General features: G+C 40.3%; 1 protein-coding gene across 1 annotated transcript in view; it reads right to left on the bottom strand.

Moving 5' to 3' along the window:
* The window catches only part of PDK3 (pyruvate dehydrogenase kinase 3), a 56,665-nt gene that overhangs the window by 34,164 nt on the left and 6,667 nt on the right, over window positions 1-15,834 (bottom strand). The window contains exon 2 of the mRNA XM_075097409.1: window positions 657-798. Coding sequence (XP_074953510.1) covers window positions 657-798 — 142 coding nt within the window. The remainder of the gene's footprint in view (window positions 1-656; window positions 799-15,834) is intronic.

The raw sequence follows: 15,834 nt of genomic DNA, 5'->3' as shown, positions 1-15,834 counted from the left end.
ATCAAGTATTAGCAGGTAGAGAGACAATAAATATCCCATGAACAACAATTTTTTAGAGCTTAATACATACAAGGCAGTAGTCTCCACACCTCACTGAATATGCAAATAGCCTAGAAAATTACTGTGGAAAAGGTGACAGGACTTTGAATCGGTTCAGATATACACCAGTTATTACAATGGAGTATGTTAGTCACTGGACAGCACCAGATTTTTGTCCTGTTCCATAACTTCCACGGAATACCAGGTTATGTTTTTAAAGATCTAGTAACGAGAAGAACAGATGAGGTTTACATTTTCTTTGAGTATTTTTGACAAAGAAGAATACGGAGAAAGAACAGCTATTTCAAGAAGTCATAGGTACAATACAGTAAGGAATATTTTAAAAGCTTGCTCCTGGAAGTTACTGACTGACACTAATTATCTAGGAGACAACAGTATGCTTTTACTAACTTAAGAATTCTTATCTCCAAGATCAATATTATTTACTTAACATTAGACAGAAGATAATGAAACTCATTTGCCAAGAAACATGCATTATAAAAAATTCAAGGCAGAAAAGAGACTTCAGTTCACAACAATTCAAGCTGAGTTGCGAGTAAAGCAACACATGTTAGTTTTACGCTAATTTTTCTATCCACTTTTATTTTTCAACTTACCAGCTCTGTACTAGCCCAACTGAAGGCCTGTTAAGTAAGTTATCAGGCAACAAATTGACTTCTCTCATGGTGTTAGCTAGTCGCACAGGAAGTTCTTTCCGCAGAAACATGTATGAAGTTTTCTCACACGCATTGTCACGACCTGTTAGAAGGAAAGAAAAACAGATGTCCATTGCAGCAGATGAAATTTTTTACTTCCCAGTGCTAAAAGATTAAAAAAGGTCACTTGTGGACATAAAACAGTTTCAAAATAATTTCTTTCAGTACCCACCTTCACTTCCCTCTCACTCCCAATATATATATATTTTTACCTTCCTACAGCTTAACCCCTTTTATCTGACACTCTTCTTCATTTCGCATCATCTCATCCTCTCTCCTAGAAATAAAAGTCTCTCATCCTATAGAAGTAGGCACATACCAAAGACTTGATATTAGCTGGAAATAAGACCCAAAAATATTAGCTTTTATCAGTATGACTTTTCTACTAAAGTGAGCTTTTGAAGTGCATGATGCATACGTAATGGAGGGTGAGGAGTGAAAGATAAAGGACAAAACAGAATGGCATCAGCTGGCTGATGTTTCATGTCACAGGCTCTTCAAACCTACTAAGTACTTAAACATTTCAGCAGTACCTGGAAAGATCAAAGGTCACCATCCCTCCTAGGACTAGCCCAGAAGATGCTTACTAACCACCTGGGAAGAAAGTGTAGTGCTTGTCACCACTATCCCATTTGGAAAAGCTGCAGCTGAGATTATCTTAGACTTTTACCTTTAAAATAGATTTTTATCCAGCATAATATTTTGAAAATAAAAGTAAAAATCCAAACCAGTCAGAAAGCAAATAAAAGAGATCCAGCAAAATAATAATATTTGGCTGTGGACCTAGTTGGAACAGCGATAATTCTCTAGAGCCACCCTACACAAACCAGAAAACTGACACGACTACCAATGTGACTAATTGCATTCTTAAGCTAACCTAGTTACTGAAGGTATCTATAAAACTTCAACTACAAATATTTGAAAGTATAAGATGTTAAGACTCTTGCCCAAATAGTTCAGATGGAAGATCAGACCTCACTTGACATACTTTTTTATATTTTGTGGCATTTCACAAGTGGGGGAACTCCCCACCATAACTAATTTCTAAAGAATCCAGGTAAATTAAAATAAAGTTTTTAAAATCCATTTTACTTGTAATGAACAGTCAGTATTCTGCTTTCATCTAGAAAGATGGCAAATGTCTTTTGTGATGATAACCAGCAAAACCGCTTGCAAAATTTGTGAGTGAAGGCATAATACAAGAGCTATAAATTATGTTCAAGCAAGCCAGAAAGCGTTAAAAGCACTGCTAGGTGCATAATCACTGAGATTTGCAATCTGAAAGACTCAAGTACAATGCCGCCAGCACAATCAAGGTGATACATTTAAGACAGTCCCATTATAATCAGCTGAACAGCAGAGTTATCACCTTTTTTGCATAGGTAACATGCATTGATGGATTAGTTCCCAAACCATAACACAAGCTTGGGGGAACATGCAGGAAAGATTAGGGTTTCCCTATTTTCTTGCTCATTTATGTGTCATCAATCAGTGGATCATTAAATTCTATTAGTGTCAGCAACTCTTATTTTTCTTCCAGCAAACATTTGGACCTATTTTACTCGTTTGCATTTTCATATCTTCAATTAAATACACACATCCTGTCAAAATTAGACAAAAGAAACATGACATTACATTGTTGTTTCCTGTGAAGCACAGTAATGATTTCAGAGTTCAATCCTTCAATTAAGTTAGATACCATATTACCTACAATAGAGGATACACACTTGTTTGTTCACAAGTCATTGTAGATAGTGGTCTTTTTAGGAAGACTGGCTGGAGAGCAGAAAAGACTCTCAGACTAGCTCCCCCTACCCTTCTGAGCTGGAAAAACCTTCAGGAACAAGGACAACTGCTTCTTCCAAGAGTGACTTAGAGCATGTTTAATTATTTTCTAGGCAATAAAAAGCAAAAGGAATGAAAGACAGCCCAGACAGAACGAGGAAATGGTGAACAAGAACCCACAGCCTGTGCAAGTCTGAAAGGCCCTTCACAGACACAGTCCCCGAGTTTGTGCAAGGCAGACAACAAAAGCCGCTAGACTGGAAAGCTGGCTGGCAGAAGAGACCCACTTCCCCTCCTCCCATGAGTAAGGGCACATCTCTATCAAATCTGTCTGACCTCAGCAGTTCTAAACTTTAAGGAGTTCCCTTGCTCTAATGTGTAGCTGTGTTTCAGGTAGAGAGCCCTTTGGGGTCCCTTTGCATGCGCAGTGCACAAAAAGGAAGGGAAGTTCTGTTTCAAGCCTGCCTAACTTGAAGGCTTGCTTCACTGTAACTTCAGTACATCTTTTTGGTTCGGGGCACACAGTCAGAAGGAGTATCGGCTGTTTAGCTGCATTCAATTTATCTGAGAACCTCCACAGAGTTGCTTTGGCTTCTAGTGTAAGGTCAGTTATCTGCTTGCCAAACAGCATGTGCACAGGAAGAGAGAACGGCTATTCACTAGGATCAGCAATAATTAGATATCCTCCAGCTTTTGAAGCAAAAGGCGTACTGTGTCCTAACAGTTGCTCCTTGGCTGCTGTTGCTCACAGCAATGCCTGTACAACCACATTAGTCAAAGTGAGGGACATCCTACTAAGCACAGAAAATAAAATTTGAGTCTATAAGTTAGGGTTTTTCTTAATCTAATTTACCATACACAAGTAAGTCTAAGTTCTAAAGACCCTTCCAGAAACAGATTTCTAGTAAGGTGTAATGCCACTTTTGCAGGTTTAACCTACAGATTTTTTTTTCTTTTTTTTTAATAGGTTGGCTTTATTCGTTACATCTTTATCTTCTTTTTCAAAATACACATCATTCATTCTTGATTTTGTTATCACACTAGCTGGGTCAATACACATTGGCAGAATCAGGCTTTTGTCCTAAACACCATAGGCTAAAGCCAGTTTAAATCCATCAATTTCAGTTAAAGAGAATTTGAAGTCACCCTCTCAGGGTTAAAGTGAAAGTGAAACTTATGAATAATCTCTCCTTGATTTATACTGCAGCCCCCAAGAAGCTATGCAATAATACGAATATGTAAAACAATGACCTGCTTACCTTTGTATGAATACAAATGGAAGAATACAGTAATCTTATATGCCCTAGTGGAGAATACACTGTACTAGGCACCAAAGATTGTATTTAGCTTTCTTTCCAAAAACAGGGGGTGCTGTATCAGAGAGCTGTTTCATTCTGGTGCACTGAAAACCAAGAGCAGACTTCAAGGCAGAATGCAATGACATGGAAGTATAATGCTAGTAAGGCATTATAATATACTAGGAGTACAGCTTTTGTTATTTGTTACAAATAGAAAGCCCACTGCTTTTACACTTGATAGCATCAAGCTGTATTTTCAGTGCATTGCTTCTTGTTAAATTATATAAAATTAACATTCATTTTAAAGCGAGGAGTCATAACTTTTCACTTCTAGATCACTGAAACACTGAACTATAGGAATACTGCAGAAAAGTCTCGTCAGAAGATGCAATGTGAGGATCACTGGCATAAAGAAAAAGCTTTATATATTTTATTTGTAATTTTACTGTCTTGAGTAGTCCTACAGACATCAGTGCAACTACTGGTTAAATACCGTATGTAAATGTCTTCCAGAGACAGGATATAAACAGGAAAAGCATTCAAGACTTAGGAAGAATCAAAAAGCTGTGGGGTCTACCTCAGAACAGGCATCTTGCCATCTATGGCCAGCAACAGACACCGAGCTCTGAGATGGGGAAGTGGGATCTTGCTGTTCAAGTCATGACAAAACAGAATCTACACTGCTAGAGACAGAAAAGCTTCTACTAAGATTATCCATACAGCACTCCCACCTTGACATTAAACCTATGGCAGGGCCTTTGCCTTTGCTTTTACAGTCCACTACTCCTATTATTTAACTATTAGTGATGAATTAGGGTTCTTTTTTGCCTCACCTTCTTTACTAGTGCTTTCCAACTACATTTTTCTAAGTAAAATGAGTATGTTCACATTAAAAACATCTAAACCACCACCAAATACATTTTCAAAGTGTATTCGTGGCCTCCTCTCTGCCACCTTCAAATCTTCAGTTCAAAATTAGCACCAAAGAGAGTGCGATGCCAATCTCGAGACTCTTTTGCTTGAGTACAAGTCAGTGTAACGGACTGACAACAGACACAGCCTTCAACATAGTGAAAATGAGAAGATACATTAGTCAAACAAGGATCTAAGCAGTGATCTCCTGGACTTTACACCAAACTAAGGTCAGTGAAGAATATTCTACAGACAACCTTCTGTATAACATGAGATAAACAAGCCAGGGTTTGTAACAATACAGTGGGAATGGTACCTACTGAAACACTGATGCATTTGGAACGGTCACCATCCACGAGAGAGAGTCTCTCTAAATAATAGTGGATTTGCTTATGCAGTGAAGTATGACACACATGAAGAACTGATTTGACTGTCCTTGCTTATGTTTAAGTTGAGAATATAGGTAAACTTATTTAAATAAGACAGTAAGACGAGGATTTCATAAGAATTTCACCCAGAACGTGCCAATTAATAATAATATCAATTTTCTTAGATATGAAAAGGTGTTAGACATTTCCACCAAAAATATATCATGCCATTTATTCAATTAGACAGGAATCAGAGGGAAAAGAAAACATATAAATAAAACATGATCCAGAAGATTCAAGGTAATGCAGGTCACAAAAGCAAGCTTGAACGCATTAAGTCTTCTAAATGCAACACCACCAGATGGAAAAGGTTAAAAGTGGAATGTTTCTGGGTGATACATCAATACTACCACTGGTGGACCTTCGATACAAAGGAAATTCAGGAAGCAGAGTTTTACTTCCAGACAGTTTTCTCTACTAATCTGTTTTCCTCTCTGGAATTCAACTCTTCTGAGCATTTACTCATCTCTTCCCCATTTTTCCTCTTTCACCTTTTGCTCCATAGTGTTAAGAAATGGAAACTAAATGTAACTCAGGCTCTAGGGATCATACGCCTGTAGCACATGACGGGAAGTATTTTTCAGTTGGAAGGAATGAGTGTTCACCACAATGCTCCCTCTGAACCAGTATCTTTGGAATTGGACAACTGTTGGAAAGCTGGGCCTAGAGAAAACTTTTGCTCTGGGTCTTGCAGCAAGAGGCACAAACAATGTAGATGCTATTCACACACATGCAGCAGACCCTGATTCAATTCTGGCAAATTCTCCAAACTGCCAGAGCAATACTATGCTATCCAAGATTCAGATTACAAAAGGATTAGTTCCATACAGAAGGCTGTACACAAACCTCAGTTTTGCTGGAGAAGAGGGCAGAAACTCAGCATGAGACCATGAACTCTGGGGTCTCCAGAACATTATCAAATGCTCTCAGTTCGACTGCCAGATTCCCACATTCATGAAATACCCATTTGAGAACAGTAATCCTTCATAGATGATTGATCAAAGTCACCTGCTTCAAAAACCTAATAGGGCTGTCACAGCCCTAGCAGGTACTGGACTGCCAGGGTCACTTCATAAAAGCACCAGTAGTTTCTGAGTATTACCACTTGTCTGTCAGAGGAGACAGGAAAAGAAGAAACTAAGTGCTCTTTTTAGTCTTTTCACTGCACCCAGAGGTCTAGTTCTCTCCATTAACTACATATCTAACACAGAGCTGAGACATTAGCTATACCACACTACTTCAAGACTCAAAAGCAGCAAAGTTCCATTTGCATGTCTGAGAGGAGGGACTCCATTCAGAATCCATAAAAAGAAGATCAGAAGCCTTTCACCTCCTATCCCTGTGAAACCACTGCTATTGCTTTTATCTAGGGCAAAATAAAGGAGAAAGACTGGAAGGCAGGAGTGATCAACCATATCTGCTCTCTTGAGCTTCCAGAACACACTTTAGCTCCTGTACAAGCAAAACAAAGACGTGAAGCAGAGGGATGGAGAAGTCTTCAAAAGAATATGCAAAAAGATCAAGACATCAGAGCAGACTGGGCAAAGGTTAAAACTAATAACTTGCTGCTGAAGCCAGGAAAACAGAACTAAGGAAAGATCAGTGAATTCCACTGATGATACACCACTTCAGAAGCATGGGCTATATATTAAAAGGCAAACAAGCTATTCTTGCACAGCCCAAATAAATGTAGCTACCAAAAAAACCTAACCCAAACCCAAAACAATCCCAACTCCAAACCATTGCTATTCCCAACAGAAATAAGGACATTTTCAGCATACTCTAAGTATTTATCTCACCAATCACTAAAAATACCAATCTGACAAAAGGTATACAGGGTTTGTTTGTTTGTTAAAAGACGAGGCTTTGTAAAACCCAATGAAGATGATGAAGCAAAGGGGAAAAGAACATGCGCATCGTAACTGGAGATGTTAACTTTTGCTGACCCTTACTCTCTGCCACAGGCTGCCTCTAAGAAAGCTGTACGTTGAAATTGGGTTCCCTTTTCCATCCTACCACGTGCTACAGGATAGCAACCACCACCTGTACAGCTGTTCCAACACAGATAGCCAGCAGATGGCCAAATTTAAGGATTCGGCCCACACTAACCTTAGGTATTCAGCCTGTTTTCAGACATCCCAGACCTAAACTTCAGCCCATCACTGCTCTCGATGGCTACTTCCACCAACACCTACAATTTTTTCTTTAAAGTGCCCTGTTTTAAGAACATGCTTTCACTTGGTGCATATGATCAGCATATTAAGAGATTGATTCTATGTCAGTATGGAAACTGGAGAAACTCTGAAGTTTCAAAAAATAAAACTTGAAGAATTAAGGACAGGAAAATACTTTTACATCTTACTGAACTATAATAAATGTATCACTTTTATGAAGCCTGAACAATTAAGTTTTGTTAAACAACCACTGCCAGAAAACCAGAGGAATTAAGTCTGCAAGTAAGCTTTCCCACATAACTTGTTTCTGTTCTTCAGTCCAATTCCCACTACTAGTTGCACCTCTGCAGTCTAAGGGAAAGCACACTGATATAGGTACACCAAGTCTTCTCAATCTAAATTATTTATGTTCATAGATGAGAATTTAGCTGTTAACATCGTATGATCATCGATTTCCACTCTGTGCCATTTCATTGCTAAGTGTAATCCAAACCAGCAAGCTCATGTGCTAGTTAGCCTTCTGGTTAAACTTTCCAACAGTCATGTTCCACAGCATACGGGTAAGTTACCAGAGCTAAAGTACAGAAACAGCTGAGCTTAATAAACTATTTCTGATTTATGCAATTCAACTAACAACAGATTCAAGCACTCTTTGACTGCCAGGCCAAATGCAGCATTTACTTTCTATTCCAAAGGAAAATTTCAGGATACCATTCACTAATGAGAATGCATTAGCCTATACTCTGTTGTCTAAATGACCAGGCCAAATCCCACTGACAAGCCAAAAGGTCTAGACTTCAACTTAAGAAGTTCAAAATTAAATAAGTGTAAGTACTCTTCAATTTGTACATAATAAAAAAAATAAAACTTATCTCCACTTATCTTCAAAATCTCTAGAAGAGTCAGCTTAAGCCATATGTGTATTAATTACTATGGCCATATACATGAAGGGTATGATATCATAGGAGTAACTGAAACATGGTGGGACAACTCAAATGACTGGGGGATTGCAATGGACGGTCACAAGCTCTTTTGTAACAACAGGCAAGGTAGAAGAGGTGGAGGAGTTGCACTCTACATCAAGGAACACCTTGAATGTATCGAAGTCAACCCTGGTGATTGCGACTGCTCTATCGAAAGCCTCTGGGTTAAAGTCAAAGGGGTCATCTCCAAGCAGGACCTCACAGTGGGCATCTGCTATCGACCTCCTAACTACAGTGGCGAAGCAATATTTGGGACACTAAAGCAAGCTTCTGGCCAACAGAACCTGGTCCTGATGGGGGACTTCAACTACCCAGACATCTGCTGGAAGAACAATACGGCAGCCCGCATGTCATCCACCAAGTTCCTGGAATGTGTAGAGGACTGTTTCCTGATACAAATGTTAGATGTGCCAACCAGGAAGGAGGCGCTGCTGGACTTGCCATTCCCAAATTGAGAAAGCCTGCTTTGTAATATCTCGGTTAGTGATAGCCTTGGCTGCAGTGACCGCAATATTGTGGAGTTTGGGATCCTGCTGAGTGTGCTGAAGGTCAGCTCTAAGACAAGGGTTCTGGATTTTTGAAGAGCAAACTTCAGTTCACTCAGGGCTCAACTGGGAGGGATTCGATAGGAAGCTTCCATGGAAAGCAAAGGAGCTAGTGACTGCTGGGAGTTCTTCAAGAACTCTCTATTGGAAGCACAAAGCCAATTTATCCTCCACAAAGGAAAGGGAAGTAAGCAGAGCAAGAGGCCCCCATGGCTCAACCATGACCTCCTGGGTCTACTCAAATCCAAAATGGAAGCACACCAGAGATGGAGAAGTGGAAGATTATCCGCTGAGAACTACAAGGGCATTGCCAGAGTGTGCAGAGGTGCAGTTAGAAAAGCAAAAGCCCAATTTGAATTGAAACTGGCTGTAGACATAAAAAATAACAAGAAAGGGTTCTTCAGACATGTCAACCATAAGGAGAAAAAGAAGGAAAACATAGGCCCACTGTTGAACAGAAAAGGAAAATCAATCACCAATGATGCAGAAAAGGCAGAGGTCCTCAACACCTCCTTCACCTCTGTCTTTACCAGCACTGTAGGGTCCCAGGCTTTGGGAACAAAATTGCCCATTGATCCAAACACCAACCCACCATCAGTGAAGGAAGAGCTGGTATATGAATTACTACAGGAGCTTGACCCCCACAAATCGATGGGCCCTGACACCATCCACCTGAGGGTGTTGAGAGAGCCGGCTGACATCATTGCAAGGCCACTCTCCATAATCTTCGAGGAGTCATGGAGAACAGGGGATGTCCCAGAGGACTGGAGGAAGGCAAATGTTACTCCTATCTACAAGAAAGGCTCGAGGGAGGATCCGGGTAACTATAGGCCCATCAGCCTTACTTCAATCCCTGGGAAAGTTATGGAACGAATCCTCCTGGGGCCATCACAAGTCAAATGAAGCATGTGATCGGGAAAAGCCAACATGGCTTCACTAAAGGCAGATTGTGTTTGACAAACCTGGTGGCCTTCTATGACAAAGTGACTTGCCTGGCTGACATGGGCGGGCAGTGGACATTGTCTACCTGGACTTCTCCAAGGCCTTTGATATGGTCCCCCACAGTCTCCTCCTGGAGAAAATAATGCGTTACGGCCTAGACAAGTGGTCTGTGCAGTGGGCGGGGAACTGGCTGACAGGCCGCACCCAAAGGGTGGTGGTAAATAGCTCTTTCTCAAACTGGCAACCTACCACTAGTGGAGTCCCCCAGGGATCGATATTGGGCCCAATGTTATTCAGTATCTTTATAAGTGATCTGGATAACGGCATCAAATGTAGCCTGATGAAGTTTGCGGATGACACCAAACTGAGTGGGGAAGTAGACATTCCAGAAGGGAGAGCTGCTCTGCAAGGAGATCTGGATGGGCTGGAGGAGTGGGCCAGCAAGAACCTTATGAAGTTCAGCAAGGAGAAGTGTAAGGTCATGCACTTGGGAAAACATAATCTGGGAGTGCAGCATGGACTGGAACCCACCTGGCTGGAGAGCAGCTCTGTGGGAAGGGACCTGGGGGTCCTGGTGGACAGAAAGCTCAACATGAGCGAACAGTGTGCTGCTGCAGCCAAGGAGGCCAACAGGATGCTGGGTTGCATCAAAAAGGGCATCGCCAGCAGAGAGAAAGAAGTCATCATCCCGCTCTACTCAGCGCTTGTCAGGCCACACCTGGAGTACTGTGTCCAGTTCTGGTCCCCTCTATACAAAAAGGATGTGACAGGCTGGAAGGGGTCCAGGGAAGGGCTACCAAGATGATCAGAGGACTGGGAAGCCTGCCATATGAGGATAGGCTGGGAGAGCTGGGTTTGTTCAGCCTTGAGAAAAGGAGGCTCAGAGGGGATCTCATCACCATGTACCAGTACTTAAGAGGTAGCTACAAAGGAGATGGAGACCCCCTTTTTACACAGAGTCACATGGAGAGGACAAGGGGGAACGGACATAAATTGCTCTTGGGAAGATTCCGAATGTGCAGCAGAGGGAAATTTTTCACAGTGAGGACAGTCACCATTGGAATAATCTCCCCAGGGAAGTGGTTGACTCGGCCACGTTGGACACCTTGAAGAGTCATCTGCACAGGGTACTGGGCCATTTTGTTTAGACTGTGCCCTTCCCAGAGAGGTTGGACTAGATGATCCCTGAGGTCCCTTCCAACCTGAGATTCTGTGAATACCTCTGGTGCCAACAGAAAGTCAGTTCACGTTTTCATGTAAATGCAGGTTAAGGACAAAATGTCGGGCAGCTGTCATTAGCACACCTGGACAGCTCAACATGGATGAAATCATTACATTTATTATTACATTAGCTATACACTAATGTAATAATAAAAAAACGTGGTAATAACACTGTAGTAAGTTACAACATGTAACTTGTGACTCCAGTAAGCCTGTTTCAAGTAAATGTTCTTCCAAAGGAAACTGACTGTGCTGGAAAGCAGCTTAACTTACTACTGAACTGGAACAGATAAACAGGAAGAATTAACAGATGCACAATACACTGTAGATCTATCCAAGTCTTAGTCAAACTGTAATCATTAATTTTAACTCTGAAAACCACAGCCTTCCGTTCACTGAAAGGACTCAAGGGAAGATGTCCATCTCTCTCAAAAAGACTGGTTTGTCAGACAACCACTTGTAAAAGCTGTAAACCAGTAATGTGTAACGTCTAAGCCAACCTGAATTAAAATGAAAGTATGGTTTTTAAAAATAAGCTTCTCTAATCTAAAACTAATATTTAACTGCTTAACACTCAGTTCTAATAACGTTTTGAGTATTTTAAAGCATTTGCCAAGAGAAAGCACAGTAATCAAAAGGATCTATAAAGTTTAATGCAGAGGTGCTCAAGCAATTACCCATAGGCTGTACTATTTTTTAGACCAATTCACATAGGCCCAAGGTTGTCTTTCCTTAGGATATTTCGGGAGTAGGCTGGAAGTCAGAGTTATCATTTTGGCAGCTAAGCTTTGCCTTGCCTGTATCACAGGCACTCTCCACAGTACGTGACAGGCAAAGAGCCAAAATGTTCTTAGGACAAACCATGGCCCTGATCAGGTTCCTGATCCTAGAGCTACACATACAACCCAAAGACTCCCTCCTTAACCAAGCACAAGGAGCCTCTAAAAAAAAGTGGCTCTTCAGACTGACTAGATCGGCTCCTCTTCCACTCACACTCCTGAGACCTAAGCATGAAACAGTCTGAGAGCAGAAAGCGGTGCGCATACCATGCAGCACATCAACCCTGGCCTACGCTGCGATGGGCCTCTGTGGCTTTCAAACAGGAGATCCTGGACAAAACAAAATTCAGTGTTTTGTTCTGGTGAGACTCAAAATTTTTAAAATGTTTTAAATTAGTTTTAAAATGGAGATGAGGCTTACAACACCAAGCCAAAGAAACCTTATTCCATTTGTTGCTCTCCGATCAGATTCTGTTAAAACAAACTGACTAGAAGAGACCTCATTTTGCTCCTTTGAGCTTATACTCACCTCTTCCTCAGATAAAAGGTGAGGATCTATTTCACACTGAAAGTTATAATTAGATATTCCAAAATTTTAACACTCTCCCTAAGCTCTCACAGATTTAACAACTTCCTCCCTAACCTTTATGGAAAACTTCCATAATTCCCACTAACTGTTCCAGAAAAACACAAATCTATGCTTCATCCTTCAGTCCCTGTCAGCAGGCCAAAGGGAAAAATATTCCCAATAGCCAGCATAAATAAAATTAATGTTTATAAGCAAAGACTCACACAGTTAATACCAATTACATAAAAATACTGCCAATACCACATGGTAGAGTTTCCCTTCAGTCTCAGTGAGGTGAGATGTATTAGACTGTTAACCACCTTGTCACAAAATGCTTTTGATGATTAACAAACCACACTGCAAAAAGGATTAGAGGATTCCTCTATGCCACTGCTAGTTACCAAGGTTTGAATGTATTTATCCAGCCTATAAAATCTTTAAGAAAAGCACAAACAATGACTAAAACAAAAAAGTAGCAAATAAAATGTAAATTATTTTTAGCAAAAATTCATTTTGTAACTTTTTAACTTTGCCTCTTTATTTATACAGACCTAAACCTAATACTGAAAATTATCAGTTAAAATGTGCACAAATATATTATTTTAAGGAATTAAGTAAGTAGAAGTATTTCTAATACTGTGTTACTTATTTTACATTGACTACAAACTAGCATTTCTGGTTTTATATATTTTTAAAAATATATATATATATAAATGTATATACACACACACAGAGTAGGAGTAGCCTCTTTCCAGGCAAAGAAAATAATTTAAACAAACAGGGCAAAGGAACATGTAAGAGACAATGTCACATTTACATAGAAACGTTCAGAGTCAATATAATAGTCTCCTATAACACACAAAGCATCAGAAAAAGGATTAAAATTGTATATCTCAGTCACAGTTCAGTGCTATAATCTGTTCTTTGAACCTACTATTCCAAGAAGAAAAGTTACATTTAACTGACTCCAGGAACACACACAAAATCATAAACACATTTTACAATAGGTAAGTTGCAGCCTACAAAATACTTCAGCAAATTTGGGGAAAAGATGGCTTTTAAAAAACACTAATATATTAAAGATAGCTGGCACCAAGAAAAGCTGCTTTAATATAGCAACTATGGAATTAGAATTGAGCATAGATTTAGGAATTGTTTTATCTATTACAGATTATATTGTTTTGGACCATGGAGAAGTAGAGAAATAGTCCTCACTCTCCACAGAACAGTACTGTGAAGATAAATGACTGCTAGTGAAATGCAGAATACACATAGCGTTCTTCATAAACATGTGTACTGAGCCTGGCTGGGACAGAGTAAGCTTTCCTCACAGCAACCCATAAGGCGCCGGGCTTCAGAGCTGTGACTGAAAGCATTGATGACACACCCGTGTTTCAGCTATTGCTGAACAGCACTTGCACAGCGTGAAGGCTTTCTTTCTCCTGCACTCGGCCCCCACCCCAGCAAGTAGGTGTCAGGGTGGGTAAGAGCCTGGAAGGGGACAGAGCCAGGACAGCTGACCTAAGCTGGCCAAAGGGATGTTCCATATCACCAGATGTCATGCCCAGCAATAAAAAACTAGGTGGTTCTGCCTCCCAAGAGAGCCATTACACTGAGACCAGCTGGGCATCAGCTTGCTTGTGGGAGATGGCGAGTGACTGCGTTTGCATCACTTGTTTCTCTTCCTCTTTCCTTCCTTATTAAACTGTCTTTACCTCAACCCACAAGTTTTCCTGCTTTTGTTCTTCCTATTCTCTCCCCCGTCCTGCTGCGGGTGTGGGAAGAAGGGAGCAAGCACCCACATGGGTGCCCAGCTGCTGGATGGGTTTAAGCCACCAGAAAGCTGCACAGCTACTATATAGCAATCTCATCTTAAAAGTTATTCCAGGTTTTTTTGTGTTTCTTTTTTTTAATTAAGAATTTGTTCACATGGGACTGTGCCAAAACTTCACAAAAAGCCAGGTACAGCATCTACTGCTACTGCCTTAGCAAACATCAAATTAACCTGAAAATCAGACTGCCTCAACACAATTGATTGTCTCTTTACCACCATATATCTCTTGGTGCTTATCTATGTATTACTTCATTATTAGCTCTATCATTTTTTCAGCTACTTCAGTTGGCCTGACTTAGTCTAATGTCCTCCTCTTCCATTTCTTTAAAAGTAGTGTATTTTCCCTACTTCCACAACCCTGGGGCCATCACCATCAGTTATTTCCTTACAGAAGCCTGTAAGCAACAGCTGAGCTGCACCAGGCCCTCCCATTTGCAGAAGAAAGTGGTCAGCTATGCACAAAACACAGCACTGGCTTAATTCTACTGGCACCCACGAAGCCAAGAGGGTCTAAACATACAACTTACCCAAAAATTGTACAGAGGGGGAAGTTCTGATTTTCTTTAACTTTCTGGATACAATTTATCTTTTTCTGAAGATCAAAGCAGAGATGAATTTGGTAGTCTTTATCATTATGTACTTACTTTAATCAAGTAAATGCTATACTTCAGCATTCTCCCCCATTGCTATAAATTATCTCAGCACCTTTATATCTGCTTTTCTCCCCCCTGACTTTTCACCTTAGCTGTTATGTGTACAGCAATCCAAGATACAGGTCCTTGTTTTCAGACAATTCTTTTTTAATAAACAGTATTTCTGGAATTCCTAACACCACTCCACTGCTCTTTTCTGCCTGCATCAGAATTTCTTTCAGAAATTGACAGATCATCTTACAATCCTTATGTCTTAGGAAAGACCCTATCTACCTATTTCCTTAGCTTGTAAAAATTGTGCTACTTTAAAATCACTAGCTGTCATTTCTTCCATTCCTGAGGGGAAGGAATGCTATCAATTCATTATCATTCTCACCAAAATTTAATTAAGCTTCAGATTTTCAAGCACCTCCTTATTTGTCCAAATCTAGCCTAAAGCAGACATTTCAATAATTTCTAGCAGTTTGCGGGGGGGGGGGGGCGGGGAAGGTATCCCAAACATTATTAGATCTTCAAGAACTGCTAATCCCATCTTTTTGTCCTTCCAGAAGGTAGCTTTGTCAAGTTCTCAATTTCTATCAAGCTGCATTCTCTATTTCTTGTTACTTGCTAAAAAAAAAACCCACACAAAACACACAAACCCAAAATTAAACAAAACAAAAAACCCCTACTCAAAAACAAGAAACCAAAACCTTGTTTACAGCCTCATGCAGATTAGGCATTCTTGTCTTCTTTCTTTCACCAAAAGACATTCCACTGTCTCCTTCAAGGCCACATCAGCTTCAGAAAAAAAATGCACAAGTATGCACACATGTACATATGCAGCCTAACATTGTCTTCCTTCCCGAGCACCTGAAGGCAGAGGACTGCAGCAGCACCTTTGATCAATCCACAGACTAAAATTTTCTACCAATTAGGGAAACAAAATAAAATCAATCCCATCAGTCAGAGGATGTT

This window comes from Phalacrocorax aristotelis, chromosome 1 (genome assembly GCF_949628215.1).
Source record: "Phalacrocorax aristotelis chromosome 1, bGulAri2.1, whole genome shotgun sequence".
Lineage (NCBI taxonomy): Eukaryota > Metazoa > Chordata > Aves > Suliformes > Phalacrocoracidae > Phalacrocorax > Phalacrocorax aristotelis.
The sequence above is the reverse complement of the archived record's forward strand: the minus strand, read 5'-3'. Positions and strand labels throughout refer to the sequence as shown.